The sequence below is a fragment of the Chlorocebus sabaeus genome, chromosome 25 (genome assembly GCF_047675955.1).
Source record: "Chlorocebus sabaeus isolate Y175 chromosome 25, mChlSab1.0.hap1, whole genome shotgun sequence".
NCBI lineage: Eukaryota > Metazoa > Chordata > Mammalia > Primates > Cercopithecidae > Chlorocebus > Chlorocebus sabaeus.
In genome coordinates, this window is record NC_132928.1 from 25370500 (window position 1) to 25395636 (window position 25137).

At 49.2% G+C, this 25137-nt stretch overlaps 1 protein-coding gene across 5 annotated transcripts in view; it reads right to left on the reverse strand.

Annotated features, from left to right (window-relative positions):
* Positions 1–25137, reverse strand: part of SOX13 (SRY-box transcription factor 13) — a 58644-nt gene that overhangs the window by 13638 nt on the left and 19869 nt on the right. For 4 of the 5 annotated variants that reach the window (XM_007988848.3, XM_007988846.3, XM_007988847.3 and 1 more), the window contains exons 2-6: positions 4227–4443; positions 2931–3042; positions 2758–2844; positions 670–842; positions 158–226 (exon numbers count right to left, since the gene is read on the reverse strand). In XM_007988848.3, the coding sequence (XP_007987039.1) occupies positions 158–226; positions 670–842; positions 2758–2844; positions 2931–3042; positions 4227–4442 (657 nt within the window). In that variant the 5' untranslated portion in view covers position 4443. The remainder of the gene's footprint in view (positions 1–157; positions 227–669; positions 843–2757; positions 2845–2930; positions 3043–4226; positions 4444–25137) is intronic. The other variant, XM_007988849.3, reaches the window with a different exon arrangement.

Consider the following 25137-nt stretch of genomic DNA (forward strand, 5'->3'; position numbering starts at 1 on the left):
GGGGGCTAGAACAGAAATAACCCTCCTCGGGTCAGGCCGGAGTGATTCTGCTCTGGTGCTTTAACTCAGTACACATCCCCTGTCCCCAGCACCCTCCAGGCTGGTGTCAACTCCCTCAACCACCTCCCGTGCCTCTCTGGGTCTCCCTTCCCGTTACCTGGATCTGCTGCTGAAGGAGGTTGATCTTATGCTGCTGCTGAATCAGCTGCTGCTGCTGCTTTGCAATCTGGGAGAGGGAAAGAGTGGGCAGAGGGGGTCACGGACATTAGCCCTGGGGCCCAGAGCCTGCCCAGCCCTAACCACGCCCTGCTTTCTACAGTGGGGCAAACCGTGGAGTGCGGTGGCAGTAGGGAGCAGAGCAGTCAGCCCTCAGAATTGGTTCTCCTTTTGTAGGAAGCTCATCCCTCCCTCCAGGACCAGGAGGCTGGGTAGGAAGCTGCAAGCTGCTCTTCCTGCAGAGTCCCTTTCATACCCTCCTACCCTGACCCCGCACAAGGGCTCATGAATCAGTCCAGGTGGGAATCCTACAGCCCCTGGCCATAGACCCTGTCCCGCCTGCCCCCAGGCCCCAGCTTGCACTGGTGAGGCCTGCCCCTAAGGCACCCTTCTCTAGGTCCTGACATACTCCTTTTCCTGGAAAGAAAGCCACACCCACCGAACAGGACCTACCTGCTCCTGCTGCTGCCGGGCAAGCTCCATCTGCTGCTGCTGCTTCTCAAACAGCATGGCAGCCATGTTCTTCTGCTCTGAGTGGGCCGTCAGGAGCTGGTCCCGCAGGGTGGACAGCTGGTGGATCATGACCAGAAGCTGGAGCTCCTTCTCTGCTAGGCTCTCTTGGGTCCCTGCTCCACAGTGAAACAGCCCCCATTGAGACTTTTTATTTGTTCATCTATACATCCATCCATCTATCCACCCATCTATCAAAAACTTATTGAGCAATTGCTGTGTCCCAGGACCATTAGGGGCTGAGCCACAGAGATGATAACACAAGATGCTTGCCTTAAAGGGGGCTCTTCATGTTGCTACCTGGCAACTACTAGCCTAGAAGTTCTCCCCTATTAGCCACAAATTCCAGGCCCCCTGAAAATGCTGACAGTGGGACATCTCAGCCCCAGAGCCCTGGGCCTCTTGAATGTCCTCGAGTGCTCAGCACCACACAGGGTCAGGGTGGACAACCATCCCATCAGAGGGATCCAGTGGGGCACACTCCGGCTTTGAAACAAGACAGCTCTGGGGTCAATTCCCATTTCCACCCGTGCTGCCTGTGAGCTGTTAGGCAAGTTACCAATTTCTCTGCACTTTAGGGTTTTTAGAATCTGTTAAGTGGGCATAATAACAATCACTTCAGAGGGTTACTGTGAGGGATAAATGAGCTAATAGAGGCCAGGCGTGGTGGCTCACGCCTGTAATCCCAGCACTTTAGGAGGCCAAGGCAGGTGGATCACTTGAGGTCAGCAGTTCGAGACCAGCCTGAACAACATGGTAAAACTTCATCTCTATAAAAATGCAAAAATTAGCCAGGTGTGGTGGCACATGCCTGTAATCCCAACTACTCGGGAGACTGAGGCAGGAGAATTGCTTGAACCCAGGAGGCAAAGTTTGCAGTGAGCCAAGATCGCACCACTATATTCCAACCTGGACAACAGAGCGAGCTGTCTCCAGGAAAAAAAAAAAAAAAAAGAAGCAGCAGCACTAATATATGCAAAGCTCTTAGTCCAGGATCTGGAACGTGGTCCTCAACCAATAAATGTTAGTGCTTCCCTGACCTCCAGTTTAGCTCCTGTCTGATGCAGCAGTTTATTCCTGAGTGCCTGGCCACAGACCTTTTTTTTTCTTTTTTCTTTTTTTTTTTAAACATCGGAATCACTCAGGGATCCTTTGAGAAGTATAGAGGCCCAGGCCCCTACCATGCCCCAGGGTTCCCATTCAATAGGTGGGGGTGGAGCCTGAGCATCTCTATGGTTTTAAAGTTCCCTCTGTGGGTGTGATCGATGACAATGCAAAAATGATCATTCTGGCTGGGTGCGGTGGGTGGCTCATGTCTGCAATTCCAGCAATTTGAGATGCCAAGGTGGGAGGACTGCCTGAGCCCATGGGGTCTGAGACCAGCCTGGGCAACATAGTAAGACATCATCTCTATTAAAAAATATATAAAAATTAGCCTGGCTTGGTGGCAGGTGCCTGTGTTCCCAGCTACTCAGGGGTCTGAGATGGGAGGATCACTCAGGAGGTTGAGGCTGCAGTGAGTCAAGATTGTGCCTCTGCACTCCAGCCTGGGCAACATAGGGAGACCGTATCTCCAAAAACCACCCCCCCCCCAAAAAAAAAACCAAAAACAAAACAAAAAAAATCACTCTAAGGAACCCAAGAAGCAGCCCATTAATCACTACTTCTCATTCACTTAGGTCCAACTGACCTAGAATTAATTAGAGTGAAAGGGAACTTTCTGCTCATGTTGTGGTTAGACCTGGGAAGTGGCAATGACACGCCTGAAGTCACAAGGGTGCCTGGTGAGAGCCCAGATTCAGAGTCATGGGATTTGATTCCTACCAGGCCTCTCCTGCATGGGACGAGTGAGACCTAATGCTTGGGGCCCCCCAGGCGAGGGACGGTGATGACCCCTAAGGCCAGGCAGGAGCCAGATGGCACAGGATAGGTATGAGGGTACCAAGAACTGCCCTACAGAGCCAGGCTGCATGACCAGACCAGAAGAGAGATGGGGTTCAAACATCTCCCCCACCCCCGACAAGCCTTCACCTTTGACATCTTTGGCTTCCATAGAGTTCCTTCCTAGAAACCTCTCCTTCCAGTCACTGGACAACAGCTTCTCGATGGCTGGCACCACTGGAAGACAGCAAAGGGGTGAGGAATAACCGTCTTAACACCTTCCTGCCTCAGGCTTCTGCTTCTAACTAGGGCAGACATCCTACCTTCTTTCAAATTTCGGTTGAAGTCCAGCTTCTCCTGGCTTCCAGAGGCAGCCTCCGACGCTCCTGGTCTCTTGGGTTCCGGGGACCCATTACCCTCTGGAGAGCTACAGTCCTGCAAGACATACTGAATTGTCACCATCGTCCCCAGGAGAAGGGGACAGGCTGCAGGGAGGGCTGGGAACCCCAAAGATGTGTACCCTGAGGGATCCCAGCCCTATCCAGGTCCTACTTCTTCACTCAGTAGGCCCCTTTGACCTCTACCTGCCCAAGCTTTGTTCAGGAAAAGAAGAGAATATTTCAAAACAAAAGACCTGGGTTTCAGTCTAGGCTCAGTGACTCACACAATACTTGATCCCACACAAGTCCCTGAACTGCTCTGAACCTGACTTCCCTCTTTTGAAAATGGAAATATTAATACCTCCTCTGTCACAGGATTGTTGCTGGGATCAAGGGAGCTGATGCATGTGAATGAGGTTTGCCATTGCAATCAGGGGCCAAAAGTCACCTACTAATTATTACTCCCTTGAACACACCCACTACACCAGCAGGGCTGCAATGGGGAGCAGGCAGGGGCTGGCAAAAGTTACTCAAACTCCGCACTGCCTGCCTCACTCCTCTCATCAAAGTCCTCCCCATTCTTTAAGGCCTAGCTTGAGGCTCTACTTCTCCAGGAAGTCTTCCTCGATCACCAGTGCCCCCACCCTCCAACCCCCTCCTCCAGGCTGGATTCTTTCTTAGAGCCCATAACTCGCCTCATTTTCACTTATTTGGATTTTAATTATATGTTACCTTTTTACATCTCCTATATGAAATCAGAATTTGTAGGAGCTGCAAGAATCCTTATTAATCATGTAGCTCAATTCTCTTGTTTTAAGGGTGAAGAACCGTATCATCTTTAACAGTGACCTAATTCTTGCTTGGGTAATTAGGTTGATTTTCCCAAATCACCTGAAAAAGCTGGTAGATGACTTTTAAGCCAAACTTTAGCATGTGTGTTCTATCTCCCCATCTAGTCCTCAGAAACAAGGACTGGGTCACACATAGGTGAACAGTCACTATCAAGTGAGTGAGTGAGTGCAGGTGTGAATCCAGGTCCTGCTCTGATAGGTGACCCTGCTTCCAGCCTCAGACTGAACTTGGCAGTGCCTCCCTGCTTCCCTACACAGCATCTTACCCCTATGATCACCATTTCTGCCTGTATCTGCTGCCATCTAGGGGAGTGGGCCTGCCCAGTCTAGCAGAGAGCCCAGGTACAGCGCATGGGTGTGAGGATGGAGGCAGGGCGGGAACACTGACCCAGGAGCCCCTGAAAACCTGGGCTGGAGCTTGGGGGTCAGCACTATCCTGAGAGGCCCGGGCTGGGTCTCCAGGCTGAGGTTCAGCGGCAGTGGCTGAGCCCTGGGGGGCCTCATGGCAAGGCTCTTTCTTCTCCTCTGACTTGATGGTGCAGTTCACCATGGTGCCAACGCCATCCAGGGCCAGCTGGGCAGAGATGGGGCTCCTCATGGACATCCTGGGGGAGGGACAGAGTGAGCTGAGGTGAGTCCCCGGTCATAAACTTCCGCCCAGAGGCAGTGATCCTACTGTTTGCTCCCCTGATCCCACCCAAGAGCCTCCTGGTGCCCGTCACACGGGCACACTCACAGAAAGGGCAAGCCTACTTATGAACCCACAGAAAAAAATCAGCAAAGGCTCTTGTATCCCTCATGCTTTTTTGTTTTTTGCTTTTTAAACAAAAAGTTCTAGAGAAAAGTGGGCCCACGCTTCCGCACGCGCTGCCTGTGTAATGCTGGGACTACAGGACTAGTGGACTGACCAGCCCAACTAACGAGGCCAGATACCGACTGGCTGTCTCTGAGCCCAACAGAGTTGGGAAGAGAGAGAGAGAGAGAGAGAGAGAGAGAGAGAGAGACAGTGCGCATCTGTCTGTGTATGTTTGTATGTATACAAATGCTTCCCCGCCCCGACTCCCGAGACGGAGTCTCACTCTGTCACCCAGTCTGGAGTGCAGGGGCACGATCTCAGCTTACTGCAACCTCTGCCTCCTGGGTTCAAGTGATTCTCCTGCCTCAGCCTCCCGAGTAGCTGGAATTACCACGTACCACTACCCCCAACTAATATTTGTGTTTTTAGTAGATATAGGGTTTTGCCATGTTGGCCAAGCTGGTCTCCAACTTCTGACCTCAGGTGATCTGCCCACCTCGGCCTCCCAAAGTGCTGGAATTATAGGCGTAAGCCACCACACCGAGCCTACAAATGCATTTTTATAATTAGTTACCAAAACTTAAAAGTCAAGAGATAGCACATAAAAATCTAAATTTGAACTTCTAGCTCAATTGTCGTTGTGGCAAATACTGGCTGGAATTGAGTAATGGGTATTTCTTATGGACAGGCCAGTCTGCCTTAGCCTCTACACTCCTACTACTCCCCAAAAAGGAAACCAAGTATTAACTATATAAGACATATAGTCTTCTATATATAAGACATATAGTCTTCTTCTTACAGTGGAGACAAGGTAAAAGTAAATGATTTCTTACTTCATGCATCTATCAAAAGGGGGGAAATAGCCAGGTATGGTGGTTCATGCCTGTAATCCCAGTTACTCAAGAGGCTGAGGAAGGGGCATCACTTGAGGTCAGGTGTTTGAAGACAGTCTGGACAACCTAGTGAGACTCCCATCTCTTTAAATAAAAAAAAGGGGGGGGTGGACAGAGGGGAATAACAGACTGAGATGACTGGCTTCACAAAAAATATTTTCCAATATTAGAATGAGAGATTCTAGCTAGAATCTCTCATTTAGAGTATGGCCACTATAGGCATTTGAGTTTGCAGTTCCTAGTTTAAGCACCTGGTATACCTGGCAGACCCTCTTGAGACTCTGCACCTGCTGTTCCTTTCCTGTCACATCACTGCCTGGGACATCTGAGGAGCTGAGCAATCGTAGCACCTCAGGGAGTGGTTTCCAGGGGTCATGCCAGGCTTGGGCAGAGCAGCAGACGCCTATCCTCCAAAGTCACTGGGGCACGCATCCAGAGATGTGCTGTGGATTCTAGTGGGAACACACAGCAGGTTCCAGCTACGCATGGGTCCTGCCTCAGCTACTGACTAGCCCAGTGACCTAAGGCAAGTTGCTTAGCTGCTCTGTACTTCAAGTTTCCTCACCTGTAAAATGAGCATAGTAAGAATCCCTACTCTACAGGGCGGCCGTGAGAACTAGGAGTTGATATTTACATGGTACTTAGAACAGTTCGTGGCACCAGTAAGCACTGATCTGGTGTTTTGTTGTTTTCTTGTGTATTACATTTCCAAATACCATCACATGATCTGGTGTTTGTTAAACCACTACTAGTTGGAATGCAGTATAAGGACCAGCAGCTTCAGTATGCCTTGGGGGCTTGAGAGGCAAAGTCATGGGTCCCGCCCACAAATCAGAATCTCTGGGAGTTAGGCCCTCCAGGTGATTTTGATATGCACGAGTTAGAAAAGCACTGTTAAATAATTTTTTTAATTTTTTTTTTTTTGAATGGAGATTAGATGTTTAGGGGAGGTATGTAAGGCTAAAATCAGATATAGTAAAAATATCCCTACAGTAAAAAATTCCTTAAACATCCCAGGCGCAGTATGGTATTTAAATATTACATCAACTATGTATGGATGCATTTGGATAGATTGCATCAACTCTGTAAAATGTTTGTTATGTATTATGAAACATGTATATAATAGAGTACATGTAGAGTATTTTAAATAAGTAAATATTATAATTGAATAAAATATATACAATCAGTCCTCTGTATCATAGGTTCCACAGCCATGGACTCAACCAACCTCAGATCGAAAATATTTTAAAAAGAAATTTCATCTGTACTGGACATGTAGACTTGTCATTATTCCCTAGACAATACAGTGCAAAAACTATTTACATATGATTTATATTATATTAGGTATTATAAATAATCTAGAGGCACAGGGGCTCATGCCTGTAATCTCAACACTTTGAGATGCTGAGGTGGGAGGATTGCTTGAGGCCAGGAATATTGTATTTTTTTTGTAGAGACAGGGTCTTGCTATGCTGCCCATGAGCCTGAGCAACATAGCAAGACCCTGCCTCTACAAAAGAATACGAAATTTAGCTGGGGGTGGCATGCGCCTGTAGTCCTAGCTACTCAGGAGGGTGAGGCTGGAGGATTTGCTTGAGGCCAGCAGTTTGAAGCTGCCAAGATTAAGCCACCGCACTCCACTCGGGGTGACAGAGCAAGACCCTATCTCAAAAATAATAACTGGTCGGACGTGTTGGTTCATGCCTGTAATTCCAGCACTTTGGGAGGCCGAGGTGGGTGGAGCACCTGAAGTTAGAAGCTCAAGACCAGCCTGACCAACATGGAGAAACCCCGTCTCTACTAAAAATACAAAATTAGCCTGGCATGGTGGTGCATGCCTGTAATCCCAGCTACTCAGGAGGCTGAGGCAGGAGTATTGCTTGAACCTGGGAGGCGGAGGTTGTGGTGAGCAGAGATGGCACCATTGCACTCCAGCCTGGGCAACAAGAGTGAAACTCTTGTCTCAAAAATAATAATAATGATAATAATAATAATAAGTAAAAATAAGGTATGCGGAAGGATGTGCATAAGTTATATGCAAATACTATGCCATTCTATATCAGGGACTTGAACATCAGCACATTTTGGTACCTTTGGGGGTCCTGGAACCAACCGTCTCAGATACAGTGGGATGACTAGACAGTCTTACATCACTTAATAGCATAAACATGTTCTGAGAAATGCATCACCAGGCAATTTCTTTGTTATTCAAACCTCACAGAGTATGTTTACACAAACCTAGATGGTACAGCCTACTCCACACCTCGGCTGGATGGTATAGCCTATTGCTCCCAGGCTACAAACCTGTACAGCATGTTACCGTACTGAATACTGTAGGCAATTGTAATGCAATGGTTAAATATTTGTGTATCCAAACATCCAAATATAGAAAAGCTACAGCAAAAATACAGTAGTAGAATCTTGCAGGACCACCGTCCTACATGTGTTCAGTCGTTGACGGAGACGTTGGTGGGAAGGCAGCGCATGAGTGCATGTGTATTTGATTTGATTTCACCTTGCTGATCAGATCAGACTCTCCTGCTCACCCACTTTCAAAGTGTAGGGTTCCCCAGGGGCTGGGTCCGAGGACAGGGCACTGCAGAGAGGGGCCTCCCTGACCATAAGAAGAAAGGCCCCATCCCACCTAGATGCAGAGAAGAGAAGAGACCCCAGCCCAGCTCACTCTGTGGTCCCCTCCTGCAGCCCAGGGGCCTGGAGAGCGTCCAGGAAGCAGGCGGCTCAGCCCATCCGGGCACTGGGAGGGGCTCAGAGCCAGGCCGAGAGCAGGGGGGTGAGAAGTGGGAGTGGGCGCAGTCGGGGAGGGGGTTTTATCCTGAAGCCGAAGGCAGCAATTACATAACAAACAAACCCTGGGCTCAAGCTGTGAATTAATCAAACCACTGAAAATAAAACCTTCCTCTCAGGAACTTCAGACAAAAGAAATGAAAACAACCAGGCTGGCTGGAAAATAAAAGGCAGCAGCACTGAATGGGGGACAAAAGGAAGCCAGACAATAGGGTGTTGGACAAAAGCAATAAAGCCAAAGGAAGTGTGACAGGCGCACAATGCGGGCCTGTGGGCCTCTGATCCGTCAGCTCTGCACCACCTCACTCACACCCACCGCGGGCACAGGCCGGCCACCGGGTCCCTCCTCACTCCAGACTTGGATCCTAAGGGTCTCTCCTTCATTCTGTCCCAACTTCAGGGGCTTCCAGCTCCTACCTCAAAGCCTTCCTGCTGCAGCCCAGAAATCCCAGCAGCAGCCGCAGCCTCCGGGAGCATGATCAGATGAGCAGAACACAAAAGTCCAAGGTCTCCCCAGTTGGGGATGGTGAACAACCATCCATCCCTGGAGCTGATGGTGGAGGCAAAGGAGGCCATCATCTGTCCTAATTAACCCTAGGACTGCGCGGCCCAAGATTGCAGCCACTTGCCACACGTGGCTACTAAGCACTTATAATGCAGCCAGTCCCAACGGAAATGTGCTGTGAGCATCAAACCCACCACAGGTTTCGAAGGCTTAGTACACAGAATAGAATGTAACATAGCTCATTAATAATGGTTACTGATTACAAGTTGAAATTCTTTCTGGGTAAGTTGGGTTAGAGAAAATACATCACGGCCGGGCGCGGTGGCTCAAGCCTGTAATCCCAGCACTTTGGGAGGCCGAGATGGGCGGATCACGAGGTCAGGAGATCGAGACCATCCTGGCTAACACAGTGAAACCCCCGTCTCTACTAAAAAATACAAAAAACTAGCCAGGCAAGGTGGCGGGTGCCTGTGGTCCCAGCTACTGGGGAGGCTGAGGCAGGAGAATGGCATGAACCCGGGAGGCGGAGCTTGCAATGAGCTGAGATCCGGCCACTGCACCCCAGCCTGGGTGACAGAGCGAGGCTCCGTCTCAAAAAAAAAAAAAAAAAAAAAAGAGAAAATACATCACTAAAATTCATTTCACCTATTTCTTTTTATACTTTTTCATGTAGTTACTAGCAAATATTACACATGCAGTTCCCATTATATTTCTGTTGGACAGCGCTGCATTAGGACACCTCCTCCCTTTGAGCTTTTACACACACTTAGCCCAAACGATCCCTCCAGCCAGGCACCATGGATCACCCTTATATTAGGGACACTGTCTCCTGGCCCTCTCAGTGGCCTACCCTGGCCTCCAGCACAAAGACAATGGCTCCTGGTGACCAGCCAAGCCAGCTTAGAGGTGTCAGTCTGTTCACTAGGGCTTGGTGCCCACCAGATAACCCTGCCCAGAAAAAGGCCCTTCCATCCTCACAGGTGTCTGGCTCAACGGCAGGTGCTGGGTACTGGCCCTTAGTTGGTATCCTCTGGGCCCACTTGTCTGTGAAAAGGCAACAGCCCAGGCGCAGTGCCACCCCGCCCCCACTGGAGAGCATCTCTGGGTCTCACCTTTGGGGGAGAGGGTCCCTGGGTACCTCTTTTACCTCCCTCTCCCCCTCCCCAAGCATAGGTCTGCTTGAGAAGAGCAGCTCCTTTCCCTGCCCTGTCTGGTCTTAAGGGAACCAAGCCCCAGCCTGCCATGGCCCAGAGAGACGCAGGTGTCTCTGTGAAGAGCATCAGTGCCAGGCTCCAGACCCTAACCATCCCAGAGAGGGGAGTGACGGTCCCATGATCAACTAGATAAGGGAGGAAAGGGAGCGAGATGGAAAGAGAGGGGTCGTTATGTGGTCACTGCTCTGTCACTCTCCAGCTGGGGGTCTCTGCACAGTCTGTTTCACCCCTGCAAGCTGTGTCTGTAAAACAAGGGTCCTGGAGGGAGTCAGGGGACAACTTGGAAGACCTACAGGGTTTGAATCCAACAACCTGGGTTTAAATTCCTGCCCTGCCACAGGCTAACATGTGTGAACCTAGTCAAGTTAATTAACCTCCCTTAGCCTGTCTCCTCATCCTTACAATGAGCACAATAACCCATATCTCACTGGTGTCCATGAAGATTAAATAATACAGGGTGAATATCTATCCATAAGTTGTGTGCAGTCCAAGATGCTCTGAGAGTCAAGTGGTTGAGAGAAAAGACTCGAGTCAGATAGACTTGGGTACCTTTGCATCCCAACTCTGACGAATCATTGCTGTGCAACCTTGCGCAAGTAACTTAACTTCTCTGTGCCCATTTCCTCCTCAGTAAAATGGGAATAAGAAACTCAACGTGGAGAGATGAATCTTCTGTTGACAACACCAGACTCTATCAGAGTGCCTATTTTACATTCTCATGGCACTTTGAACTTGACAGTAAAAGTATTTGTCACAGTTGGTAATGATACCTTTACACACTTAATTTATTTTGGAGTTGCCGGGCGCGGTGGCTCACGGCTGTAATCCCAACACTTTGGGAAGCTGAGGCAGGCAGATCATCTGAGGTCAGGAGTTTGAGACCAGCTTGACCAACATGGTGAAACCCTGACTCTAGTAAAAACACAAAATTAGCCAGGTGTGTAATCCCAGGTACTTGGGAGGCTGAGGCAGGAGAATCGCTTGAACCTGTGAAGGAGAAGTTGCAGTCAGTTGAGATCGCGCCACTGCACTCCAGCCTGGGCAACAACAGCGAAAACTCCGTCTCAAAAAAAAAAAAATTTATTTTGGATTCACCCAGTAGCCAAAAATGTACCTGTTTCTGCTCATCATTGTAGCTCCAGAGCCTAGCACAGTGCCTGAAACACAGTAGGTGCTCAATATTCTTAGAATGACAAGAGAGTGACAAAGAGTTCAGCAGCACAGCACAAGGCAGGTCTGGATGCTTAACAGGTGATGGATACTGCTAGGACTATTAGACAGCTCCTGCTCTCTCAGGCTTTTCTCCCACACCCAATTATCCTCTGCTGTCTCTTCCTTGGGTCTAAGTTCTTCCTGTGAGTTACCTAAATACCCCAAGCAGCAAAGCGAGTCCACTTCCTTTTCTTTTTACCTTGGGTCAGATAAGAAACAGTTTCCATACTTTTTAGATTTAAAGACCCCGTTGGAGTCCGCCCTTAAGTCTCCCTTTAGACTTTCCAGAAACTAAAATAATCCCTCAAGTTCCTTTACTCCTTTGTTACACAGCATGCTCCTTGCTTCAGTGATTTTCCATGTGGCTCCGCAGGAGGTTTTAAGGTCAGTAACCTCAAACTCCGCTGTCCCAAAATGCCCAGAAGCCAGAGAACCCTGGGTCCACAGGATACAGGCATTACTGGGCTCCCTCGGTTTCCACCCTAGTCTGATGCCTTGTGGTCAGAGGCCACAAGTCCACAGGGTATCCCATCAGCCCCTCACTCGGATGGAAGTGCTCCTGTGTGCCCAGTTTCCTCTCTTGCCCAACCTTAACACATTTTACAAACAGAGAAACTGAGGTCAGGAGATGTCGAGTTCACACAGCTTTTTGGGCAGCACTGCTTCAAGACTATATAGAAAGGCCGGGTGTGGTGGCTCATACCTGTAATTCCAGCACTTTGGGAGGCCGAGGCGGGTGGATCACCTGAGTTCGGGAGTTCAAGACCAGCCTGGCCAACACGGTAAAACCCCATCTCCACCAAAAATACAAAAATTAGCCAGGCATAGTGGTGCACGCCTGTAATCCCAGCTACTCAGGAGGCTGAGGCAGGAGAATTGCTCAAACCCAGGAGGCGGAGGTTGCAGTGAGCCGAGATCGCACTGCTGCACTCCAGCCTGGGTGACTGAGTGAGACTCTGTCTCAAAAACAAACAAACAAACAAAAAAAGACTGTATAGAGTCAGAGGCCGTCAGCCAGCTGGGGCGCTGAGCAGTATCTCCGCTCTGCCCTCCCTTCCTTCTCAGGAACCCACCTCACAATCCCTCTTCCGTTCTTCTTCCTCCTTGGTCTTATCTCACCCAAGCGAGCATCCTTAAGAAGTGAAGACCTCTAAGGAGAAGGCTCCTGCCATCTTCACCCTTGACACGCAGAGCCTTGAGTCTCAGCTGGTGCCTGCCAGGCCCTGGGGCCCCCAAATCCAGCACCTGGGACAAAGTATAGAGAGGCACCCACCTCCAAGGAGCGACAGTGGCTCAAAGCATGGCCCTTATATGACAAAGCCTGCTGCAGGTACCGATCCTCTTCCTTTCTCCTCCCCACAACCAGCCCCGTCACGGCCCCTCTGACCCCCACCAACCCACAGGTGCACACACACCTAGCCCCTTTCTGCCCAAAACAAATCACCAGCCACTTCCTCTTCTAACCAGTCAACCACCGACCCTGTTGGATTGGAATCAAAGGAGTTTTTACTGTCAGCCCTTCCTCCCTCCACAACGACAGTCTTCCCTCCCACAAAAAATATCTAGATGAAGATAAAGATAGAGATAAATTCCAGTCATTATAGCATGACGGGTGACTCAGACGCTGGGGTACAGGAAGCCTGAACAGACAGGCAGACCCTCTGAGAGGGCCAATGGCTACACTTCCCCGCTGGGCACACACTAAGCCCCCTCCACTGCTGGCTCCCACTCCCAAGCTTGTCCTGAGTGGGTGGTGCCAAGGGGCATCACCAGGGAAAGAGATCCATGCAGCAGGGGTGGGGCAGGGCTTGAATCCCAGGGGAATGCCACTTCCTCTGAAAGCCTCCAGAGAGCTGAGAACCTCAGGCTGCCCTAAACAATAGCCCAAGGCGTGGGTGCCCAGAACAGTGCCCCGGTGCCACATCCTGCCATTCTTCTCACAGACCACACCCTGCCACCCTTCCTGGCTACACCCGATCCTATCTCTAATGTTTACTCAGAGCTGGGAGCTGGACTGGTTGCAGGCTTGGGACAAAGCTTTCCTAAGAGTCCCTCTCTCCCTTTCCAGCCTCTGTGGGCCCTGGGGGGGATCAGATCCAGGGCACGGCCGGTCTGGTCTAGCCCAGCTCAGGGGGGCCACAGCCAACACTCCCTCAGCTGTTTCCCGGTTGGCCAGGGTGGCCAGGGTGGCATTCACCTGGTAGAGCTGCCAACACCAGACAGAGGCTGGGTAAACTCCCAAGCATGGGAGAAGAGGTGCTTCCCCGCAGCGCCTCAGGGACAGAATCACAGTCCAGCCTGAGCTTCTGTGGCTGCCGGGACTCAGCTGACCCTGGCCCAAGGGCACAAAGGAAAGCAGTGGCCAGGGAGAGACTGTAGCTGTGATGTTCCCACCTGGTCCTCGGGCCTTGGAGGCATCTGAGTCTTCTCCCAACCCAGTGAGTGGGTCGAGAAAGAGACAGATGGGGCTGCTTGAAAGCGCCGCTGGGGCTCCCAGTGTGATGTGGGCCTCCAGAAGGCCCAAACTGAAAAGAGGTCAACAGTGTCTCCAGGAGGCCCCTCTCTGGAGGCCTTCCTGCCTCTAGGACCTGAGCCTGTCTCCAGGTTCTCCTGCACCCCAACAGTGCTAGAAGGTAGGGGCAGGCCTTATCCTTGTCTCCCAATGGCAAGGTCAAGCCTGTGTCCTGGACAGGTGAGCACCTCTGGCTTCCTGCAGGGACAGTGCTCATCCTAGGGCCAAGAGATGCAGAAATTGTGCAGCTGAGGCTGACTGACCATGTCAAAGGCCCCTTGGGGGATAGCCCTGAATATTGACCAAAGGAATGGGAGGCCAAAAGCAAGCATGCAGTGGTACAGCACTTACTTGGCTGCAAACACTAAGTGAAAGGCTCTTCATTCACATCCCTGCTTAATCCTCACAAGAACACTACAAAGACTAAGGCTCAGGGGGCTGGAACGCCCTACTCAGGGCCCAGTAGAAGTAGCATTTGAACTCAGGCCTCACTGATGTCTAAATCCACATCCTTTCATTTATCCGCTGATGCCCTGGCCACTCTCCTCAGCGCGAAATAACAGGCTCTGGTCCAGCAAAGATAGAATGGCCACTGTCTTCACCTCTTATAGGATTGCAGTTGTTTTTGACTTGAGTCATGGCCAAGGAAAACGTAGTCAAAAGAAACCCAGGCAGCTCTGGGAACTTAGGGAAAAGACTTCACCTCTCAAAACTTCCATTCTTCATGTGTAAAAGAGAAATTCCAAGAACTATTTTGTGAGTAAAAGATAAGGTATAATTAGAGAATCTGGTACAGAATATATGTTCAGGGAAGGAGGTAAGGAGAAAGAGCCCTAAAGGAGGAAGGAGTCCCTCTCCCTCCCTACCCCCAAGGGCAAGGGGGAGAAGGACTGGCAGCCTATTTTCCTCCCCAGCCAGCCCACCTCTTCTGGAGGCAGGTGGGTGGGTGTGATGACCCAGCATTGCTAGGAGGAATCCTGGTGTGGCTAATGGAAAAAGGACTTTGTCACATGGACCTGTGTCTGAAGACTAGCTCTGTTACGTACCACTAGATGTGTGACCATGAGGAAGTTTCAGTTTCTCTATCTCTAAAATGGAACAAATAATACCTACCCCATAGAGGTAGAGAAGACTGAATATGACGGTGTTTGTGAAAATCAAAAAAATGTTTGCTCTCTGACCCACCGCCACCCCCTTCCCCCACATGGTCAAACAAGCAGAAGACGTGCACCTGCAGAACACCGGGGCCCGCCACCCTCTTCCTCCTCCATCTGCTCCATGTAGGTCTCCCTCCCTAGCCTAGGTTATCAGTTTTCTGAATGCCCTGTTGATGTCCCCAACCACCCTGGAAGCCCCAGCAGGTGCCCCACAGTGCAAACAGGCAGAAAGGCTACAAATCTGCCAAGGAAGCCCCACATTCGCAGCGCCACCGCTTATCTGGCCAAGCCACGGTGCCTTCCCTTCCTCGACTGATGACACAAAAGCTCTGCAGAACTCATGAGCTCCCTCATTTCCTCTGGAGCCCACGAGGGTGAAGTGCTATTCCATTAACCCTTGCAGCCTTCTGCCAACCCCGGAGGGAGAGGAAGGTGGGGACTACAGGGATGACCACAGACAGGGGAAAGGACAAGTGCAACCAGTCTGCAAACAGCCATCTTTACCTGCCAGGCTGATGAAATCTCACCTTTGCCAAACACTCCTTCTCCCAGTACTGGGGTAGGCTGGGCAGCATTGGCTTCTGCTTGGTGACAAGTCTAAGCCATGTAGACTAAGCCCTCACAGTACGTGGTGAAATGAGGCTCTGGAAGACACGCAGAATTGGTTCAAACCCAGTATCCCTCTTAACTAGCCAACTAGTTTAACTCTCTCAGCCTCACCATGTTGCCCAGGCTAGTCTTGAACTCCTGGGCTCAAATGACGCTCCTGCCTTTATTTATAACTGGGACAAATAGTAATATATACTCACTAGTGAGGTTTCAAAGAGTAAACAAGACAACACAGGCAAAGCCCAGTGCCTGGCACACAGCCGTGCTGAACAACTGTAATGGACATTTTATCATTGTCATCTAGATTAGGAGGTGAAGGGTGGAAAAGTGGGAAGCCACTGGGTTCTAGGTAGCCCAGTGAATACTTGAGACTTAACCTCTTCACACCTCAGATTCATTGTCTGAAATGGGGGCTAATAATACCTCCTCTCATGCTTGCTGGAGAACTGATAAGTTATTATATAGAAAATACTTAGCACAATGTCTGGCACAAAGCAGACTGGCACTTAGTATTGTGGTAGCTAAATGAAGGACTGTGCTTCCAGCCAGACCATTCGGCCCCAAACCAGTATGTTTCCAAGGCCTCCTGCCACCTTTTTTTTTTTTTTTTATAAAGATGGAATCTCACTATGTTGCCCAGGCTGGTCTTGAACACCTGGGCTTCCTGCCTCAGCCTCCCAAAATGCTAGGATTACAGGAGTGAGCCACCGCGCCCAGACATCTAAGGCCCTTCTTAAATGCATTTCAAATATCAGCCTCTACGCATCTGTGAGCCCATAGCCCACTCCCAAAATGAGCACTTCCACACAGCATCCTGGCATCCCAAGGGCTCAGGAAAGGTTTCTCTCCCTCTTCCCACCTCAGGCACCCAACTCACTGCAGAGGCAGGAGAAATGGGTCCACGATCCAGATGGGTAAGTGGTACAAGAAAGGAAGAGGAGTCAGTACATTTCATTCACCAGGAAAGCCACCAGGCAGTGTTGACAGGTGCACAGCCTTGAATGCAAATAGTCAGCAAACATACTTCGGCCTCATCCTTTCCTCCCTGGGATTGTCTCCCTAACGCTCTAGAAAACAATATATACCTTGACAGAAGGTCTGGGGGCTCCCTAAGAGATTCAAGCATCTAGCTCCCAGCTTGGGCAGCCCTTGAGGAGGTGAGCAGCAGCCCTGCGATCACGGTGGCCAAGGCCCCAAGCCAGACTGGCACACCAGCTTCCCGCTGGCGCAGCCGCAGCCCGCTTAAGCCTATGGTGTCGCCCACCCCAGGGGTTCTAGGTGGGACAACACTCGTGCCTCATGTAAGCCTAATCACCACTAGCTCCCCTAACACAAGCTCGCTCATCGGACACCCCAATTTAGCAGCTCTTGCTCAGGCAGCATTCATTCTTCCAGTGAACAAAGTGTTCCATTCTTTTTCTCCCCAAAGCCTGCACTTCCTCTCCCATTATCTACCCTATTGTCAGACAAGCCTGCCACTAAAGCAAGATTTCTTCTTTCATTTTGTTATTTTCATGGTCCTCTTTATTTGTGGGTGGCTGTTTGTTTTTCCTGGCTTTGGTGCCTTTTCAAAAAGGGCAGGGAAGCAAAGGGAGAGAAGTAGCTTAGTCTCTGTTTTCATCTACAATGCTCATCAAACAATCCCCAAAGCAGCCAGCTTTCACCCCAATCTGCCCAGAACCCCGCTTTCCATCACCAGCACCCTTTGGAAACTGAGGCAGGACCACCTCAACCAAGACTTGGCCAAGGGGTGAGATGAAATACGACCTAGTAAGGGATCCTGACACATGGAACTCACAATACTAATAATAGTAAAATGAATAATGGTGACATTCAAGATTATTTAGCAAGGGAATCATGGGCACTGACCAATCCACTGAGGCTCTTGGGACAATCAGATGAATTGGCAGTTGCGAGCCACAAACAACTGGCTGAGTCACACTGGTATGTGGCGAAAGACCCCAATTATGGCTAACTTTATTTTTTAGAGATGGGGTCTCACTCTGTCACCCAGGCTGGAGTACAGTGGCACAATCACAGCTCACTACAGCCTCTCAACCTCCCAGGCTCAAGTAATCCTCCCACCTCAGCCTCCCAAGTAGCTGGAACTACAGGTGCATGCCATCACGCCCAGCTAATTTATTTTTTGTAGCAACACGGTCTTGCTATGTTGCCCAGACTGGTCTTGAACTCCTGGCCTCAAGCTATCCTCCCGCCTTGGCCTCTCAAAATGCTGAGGTTCTAGGCATAAGCCACCATGCCCGGCCTATGACTAATGTTTATTGAGCTTTTACTGTGTGCCAAGCACTGTTTGAATCACTTTTACTTATATTAATTCATTTAATCTTTATAATTATCATCTGAAGTAGATCATATTATCATCTCTACTTTACAGATGAAAAACTTGAGATGCTGGCTGGATGCAGTGGCACACACCTGTAATCCCAGCACTTTGGGAGGCCAAAGTGGGGGAATTGCTTGAGCCCAAGAGTTTGAGATCAGTCTGGGCAACATGATAAAACCCCATCTCTACAAAAAATACAAAAATTTGCCAGGCGTGGTGAGGCACGCCTGTACCCCAAGCTACTCAGAAGGATGGCTTGAGTACAGGAGGCTGGGGCTGCAGTGAGCCATGATCATGCCACTGCACTTCAGCCTGAGCTACAGAGACCCTGTCTTAAAAAAAAAAAAAAAAAAAAAAAAAAAAAAGCCAGAAAAAGAAAAAGAAACTGAGACACCAACATGATTTGAGCCCAGGCAGTCTAGCATTAGAATCCACCTCTCAACCAGACCATAGGAATCAATGACTTATAAGCTAAGCATAATCTATAAGGATTTAGCCTTTTAATTCCTTCATTAGTCCTATGAGATAGCTACTATGAGGACACAGAGGTGTAAGGAGCCATTGCCCAAGGTCATAGCCAGTGAGTAGTGACCAAGAAACTGAACCCAGACACTGGCTAATGAGTCTCTTCTTTTAAGTGTTGGATTATACTGGCTTCTCTTCTACTAGTCAGAGGTCCCAAGAGCCATGGAAGGTTATCTCCTGGAGTCCCCACCCTCCCACCTCTGCTGGGCCAGTGCTGCTCCCACGATGGAAGTCGAGGGAACCAGGCCCTTTGCCCTGGTACGGATGATGCAAGGGAAGTAATAGTCAACCTGGGGCAGGAAAACCCCTGGTTTCACAGGCTACAAGCTTCGCTCACTCCTGCCAGCTATGCCAAGGGACCAGGTGAACATGGGTGAGAAGCTCAATGGAGCCTGCCTGCGCCACTTGCAGACACAAGGTGACTCAAAGCCAGAGTCCTACCCACAGTATCTTCCCCATGAATGAGGTTTCTCGTGAACAAAGGGCAGCATTCTGGAGGGTTCCGGGCTGCCCAGACCCTGACTCCCCTTACATTCATCACCCATCTGTTTTCTGGCCAGTCCTCCCCACCACCTATGCCCACATCTCCCGGTTAGCTTTGCATTCATTCCTGAACTTTCAATAGCATCAAGCAGAGCTGAGTGTTTAGTAGATCCTGGCAACACATATGCCTAATGAATAGTTTAGTCACTCTTATTTTATCAGTTTTTTCCTAAATATAAAAGGAGTGTGTGCTTACCATAGAAAATCTGCAAAAAAAAAAAATTTTTTTTGCTCTGTCGCCCAGGCTGGAGTGCAGTGGCACCATCTCAGCTCACTACAACCTCTCTGCCTCCTGGGTTCAAGCAATTCTCCTGCCTCAGCCTCCCGAATAGCTGGGATTATAGGCATGTACCTCCACGCCCGGCTAATTTTGTATTTTTAGTAGAGACGGGGTTTCTCCATGTTGGTCAGGCTAGTTTCGAACTCCCGACCTCAGGTGATCTGCCCACCTCAGGCTCCCAAAGTGCTGGGATTACAGGCATGAGCCACTGTGCTTGGCCCCAGCTAATTTTTGTATTTTTAGTAGAGACAGGGTTTCACCATGTTGGCCAGGCTGGTCTTGATCTCCTGAGCTCAAGTGATCCAACCTCCTCCGCCTCCCAAAGTGCTGGGATTAGAGGCGTGAGCCACCGCGTCCAACCAATCTGCGAAATTTAAAATAACATAAAGAAAGCAGGTTGGGCAATGATGACTCACATCTGTAATCCCAGCACTTTGGAAGGTTGAGGTGGGTGGACTGCTTGAGCTCAGGAGTTTGAGATCACCCTAGGCAACATGGCGAAGTCCCATCTCTACAAAAAATATGAAAAAATTCCCCAGGTGTGGTGGCACACACCTGTAGTCCCAGCTACTAAGGAGGCTGAGGTGGGAGGATCACTTGAGGTTGAGGCTGCAGTGAGCCATGATCACGCCACTGCACTCCAGCATGGGCAACAGAGCAGGACCCTGTCTCCAAAAATAAATTTAAATTTAAATTTAAAAATAAGAAAACAATTTAAAAAATCACCCATTTCACATCCAGGAGGTGGCCACTGATAACAATTTGGCCTATTTCTATCAAACCTTTTTTTCTGAAGGTGGTTTTGTTTTTCATTCATAAGCAAGATTTTTTTTGTTTTTGTTTTTGTTGTTGTTGTTTTTTTGAGACGGAGTTTCGCTTTTGTTGCCCAGGCTGGAATGCAATGGTGCAATCTTGGCTCACTGCAACCTCCACCTTCTGGGTTCAAGTGATTCTCCTGCCTCAGCCTCCTGAGTAGCTGGGATTACAGGCATGTGCCACCAAGCCCAGCTAATTCTGTATTTTTAGTAGAGGTGGGGTTTCTCCATGTTGGTCGGGCTGGTCTCAAACTCCCAAGCTCAGGCGATCCACCCGCCTCGGCCTCCCAAAGTGCTGGGATTACAGGCATGAGCCACTGCGCCCAGCCTCATAAGCAAGTTTTATATTTATTTTCTCCCACTTAATAGTACATCAGCAGTTTTCACGTTACCAAAAACTGGATATTAAATATTATTTGTAAAGCCATATTTAATGGCTGCACATCTTCCACTCTATGGCTGCATCATGATTTCCTTTATCCCCATGCCCCATGGTTGAAATGATTCAACTCTTTCAATTTCACATTACTGAAACCTCCTCCTGACCCCTAGGGACGTCCACCCTCCCAACACCTCTGCCAGGTCACAGCCACTCTGCTGCTGTGACAGGAGGGAAGGCAGGGCCCCTAACAGTCAGTGGACCTTGCCTGCCCTCTCTTGATGGGCTGGAGACAAAGGGGTTTAGGACAGAGAATGGAAGCCAGGACGGAGCTAGAAAGCCTGGGCCCAAGGGCCTCTGCAATGCTGCAGCACGTATCTGTGTTTCTCTGGCCTTGACTTCCCCTTAAAAGATAAAGAGCACAATGGATTTTCACTTCACACCCAACAGGATGGCTATTATCCAAAAAAACAAGGAGAAAGAAGAAGAAAAAGAAAAGAAAGAGGAGGAGGAGAATTGGCAAGGATGTAGAGAATTTCTGACGGGAATGTAAAATGAAAAGTGGTATAGCTGCTATGAAAAACAGATGGAAGCCTGGGCAACATGATGAAACCTTATCTCTACAGAAAATACAAAAATTAGCTGGACGTGGTGGCTCACGCCTATAATCCCAGCACTTTGGGAGGCTGAGGCGGGTGGATCACAAGGTCAGGAGTTCGAGACCAGCCTGGCCAACATGGTGAAATCCTGTCTCTACTAAAAATACAAAAATTAGCCAGGTGTGGTGGCATCTGCCTATAATCCCAGGTACTTGGGAGGCTGATGCATGAGAATTGCTTGAGCCCAGGAGGTGGAGGCTGCAGTGAGCCAACATCCCACCACTGCACTCTAACCTGGGCGACAGAGCAAGACTCTGTCTCAAAAATAAATAAACACAAAAATTAGCTGGGCATGGTGGCATACACCTGTGGTCTCAGCTACTTGGGAGACTGAGGTGGGAGGATCGCTTGAGCCTGGGAGGTTGATGCTGCAGTGAGCTGTGATCATGCCACTGTACTCCAACCTGGGAGACAGAGTGAGACCCTGTGGAAAGAAAGAAAGAGAAAGAAAGAAAGAGAGGAAGAGAGGAAAAGAGGAAGGAAGGGAGGAAGGGAGGAAGGGAAAGAAAGAAGGAAAGAAAGAAAGAAAGAAAGAAAGAAAGAAAGAAAGAAAGAAAGAAAGAAAGAAAGAAAGAAAGAAAGAAAGAAAGAAAGAAAGAAAGAGAAAGAAAGAAAGAAAGAAAGAAAGAAAGAAAGAAAGAAAGAAAGAAAGAAAAGAAAGAAGAAGAAAGGAAGAAAGGAAGGAAAGAAAGAAAGAAAGAAAGAAAGAAAGAAAGAAAGAAAGAAAGAAAGAAAGAAAGAAAGAAAGAGAAGGAAAGAAGGAAAGAAAAGAAAAATAGGATGGCGGCTCCTCAAGAAATTAGATACAGAATTACCATATGATCCAGCAATTCCACTTCTGGAGATGTACCCCCAGAACTCATAGCAATATTACTCACAACAGCCAAAATGGGAAACAACTGAAGTGTCCATCAGTGGATGAATGAATCAACACAGTAGGATATATACATGCAATGGAATACCATCGGCCCTAAGCTGGAAGGCAATCTTGACACATCTATGATGTAGACAAATATTGAAGACATAATGTTAACTGAAATTAGCCAGTCACAAAAGGTCAAATACTATATGAGTCTACTTATGTGAGGTACTTAGAATAGCTAAATTCATAGAGACAGAAAGTGGAATAGAGTTACAGGGGCTGGAGTGAGAGAGGAAGGGGAAGCTATTGTTGAATGGGAACAGAGTTTCAGTTTGGGAAGATGAAAAAGTTTCATGGACAGATGGTGGTGATGGTTGCAAAACAATGTGAATGGACTTAATGCCTCTGAACTACACATTTAAAAACTGTAAATTTTACATTATGTCTACTTTAATCCAATTTTTTAAAAGATGGAGAGAACAAAAAACTGCTAATAAGTTATGCTTTCAGGGCATCTTTAATCTGCGAATGGGCAGAGGCGAGACCATAAACACAGCCTCACCGACTGGCGAGGGGACACCATGGGGGCAGCAGGGCTGGGGAACGGCTGCCTTGGGAGAACCTGTGTTCACAAGGCCATAATTAACATCCCTAATTGAAGTGTCTAGAAGCAGCGAGACCCAGACAGTGCCAGACCTGCCCGACCAACTAGAAGGCCTTCCCTCACTGCCTCTAGAAACAATTAAAGGCTTCCGTGCACAACCCAGAGACAAGGTGTATTTAGGATTTCTCAGCAGAGAGTTAAAGGGACCCGGACAACAAGAAGATAGGGATAGAGGGAGAGATTCAGTCTTCCCCTAAAATCAGTTCCTCGACTTTCCTGGAAATTCTTTCCCGTCGGACGTCCATCTTGGAGTTGGCGGTTTCAAGGCAAGCACTGAGCTGACGCCTGTTTCCAGAACAGCTGTGCCCCTGCCTTGCTGTACAACCCTGGGAGACCTACTGTACGGCTCAGGACCGTGGAAGAAGGTTTACTCCTGCTGCTCTCCCCGCCTGGAGAGGATACAGCACAGTGGTCCAGACCGAAGCTCTAAACCAGGTCTGTGCTCATAGAAGGGAGTGGCAGGACGGGGGCCACCTGGGGAGAGGAAGAGGACTGGGCAGCCTTCCCAGTTTGCAGGGACTTATCCATTTGAGGTCACAGATGCTGGCCTCTGTGGGCCACCCAAGCCATCCTTTTCCTTTTCAAGGAATGACAGGCAAGCCCCAAAGTCCCACTAGCCCTACGGTTCATTTGATGCTTCCATTTTCTGATTTGGTGCTTTACTGGCAAACATTATCCCAATTCCCACTTAACCCACAACACATCACAGGGTTTGCTGTGTCTACAGGAGCTGCCCGTGCTCCACGGTGTGATTAAGAGTGCAGGCCGAGCTGACGGCAGCCCACCCCAAGGGAGCCTTGGGAATTTTCTATGGAGACTGAGACAGCCACCGGCATCTTTGTTCACCTCTGTCCAAAGAGGGAGACAGATGAGCATCCCTTCCTGGCCCTCTTTCTGCCTCCACTGGGCCATTAGAGCTCCCTGCAGTGCTTCCCTTCCCCCACTGCCTGCAGACCTGACCCAAGGGAAGGGGGTCAACAACGGGGTCACTGAAGGCGCCCAGCTCAAAACCAGCTCAGTTGCTTAGGAAGAATTTAACCCTGTCCCTCCTGGCTCATGACTCTTCACCTTCACAGATCTACCTGTATGGAGGGGAAAAAATAATTGCAGAGAGGGTCCAGAAGGGCCCAGGTGAGAGGTCTGTGGTGTGTGCCGTGGAAAAAGCAGAGGGCTCGAGTTTGAGCGTCAACTCTGCCACAAACTCAATGTATGATCCTGGGCTCATCTGATTTCTCTGAGCCTCATCTTTCCCATCCGTAAACTGGAAGTCAAAACACATGCACCAGATCCCTAGGAGGCTCGGCACACTTATTTTCTAAATGTCAACGCCCTTTACACACTTGGTTTGTAAAGCCCCATACATGTGTAAGGATTCTGATGCCTTTAACTCACTACGGGGCCTGGGACAAACCACCCAGCCTTTCAGGTCTCAGTTTTTCCATTTGCATATGGAATGAATTATTACTTCTTCTCTGAGAGACAAAAGTATAGGTAGGGGAGGGCTCCCAGGACTTTAACGCAGTGGAAATAAAAGTGTTGCTAAGCTTCTGACTTCCACGTTCGAGTTGTAGCCCAGGGCAGGCCACATACAGAAGCTCCTCATCAGAAAGATGATGACAGTACCTGCTATTTACTGAGTGATAACAACAAGCTAAACACTTCACAGATATTTTCTGCAGGGACAAAACCCATTGTATAGATGAGGAAACTGAGGCTTACTTGAAGACAGAATTCCACTTACGGTATGCCTGACTCCAAAGTTCCAAACCATAGCACAAGATATTTGAGAAGAGGTTACTTTCCACAGACAATCCAAACCCCAATTAACCCTCTCCGCCTGCTGGAGATGGGTGCCAAGGGGACAGCCACATGGTCAGGGGAGGGGTGCCCCCCACACCCATGCCACCGCCCTCACTTCCTGTCAGGCCCTGCAGGCATCATCCTGAGCACCCAGGGTCCAAAGGTCAGGTGCAGGCTGTTTATTATTATAAATTGCAACTCACCCACAGTTGGGTTTTGTGAATGCGTTTTGTGAATGCAGTAGCTTCATGCCTCAAAGCAGTCCCTCAAAACTGTATGTAAATTCCATAGGTTTCACAGAAATCAATCCTATGTAGTGTAGAACTGTCCCCTTAGTGACCAGTTAGGGTGGGAAGAAAAGGCAGTGTGCTCTCAGCCAGACTGTCATTTCAGTCACACCTGGGAACGCCCTACCTACAGCTAGCACGTGAGAAACAGTTTCTTTCCTTCTCTGGGCTGATCCCTGGGGCCAGCATGGCGAAGTCCATGCCCCAGTCCACCTCCCCCATGTCCCCACATCCCCATGCTGATACACTTGGGACACCAGCTCTCACCTTTGCTTCTTTGACTGAATGGGGGTCACTCCAATAACAGAATAACCACAGCAACAAATAGCAACAGTAGCCAACGCCTGGATAAGATTCCCACGCACTATTCTAGACACTTCTCATGTGACCCTTTTAATGTTCTCTCTTCTCAAGTGAGAGCATCGTGATTAATGGCAG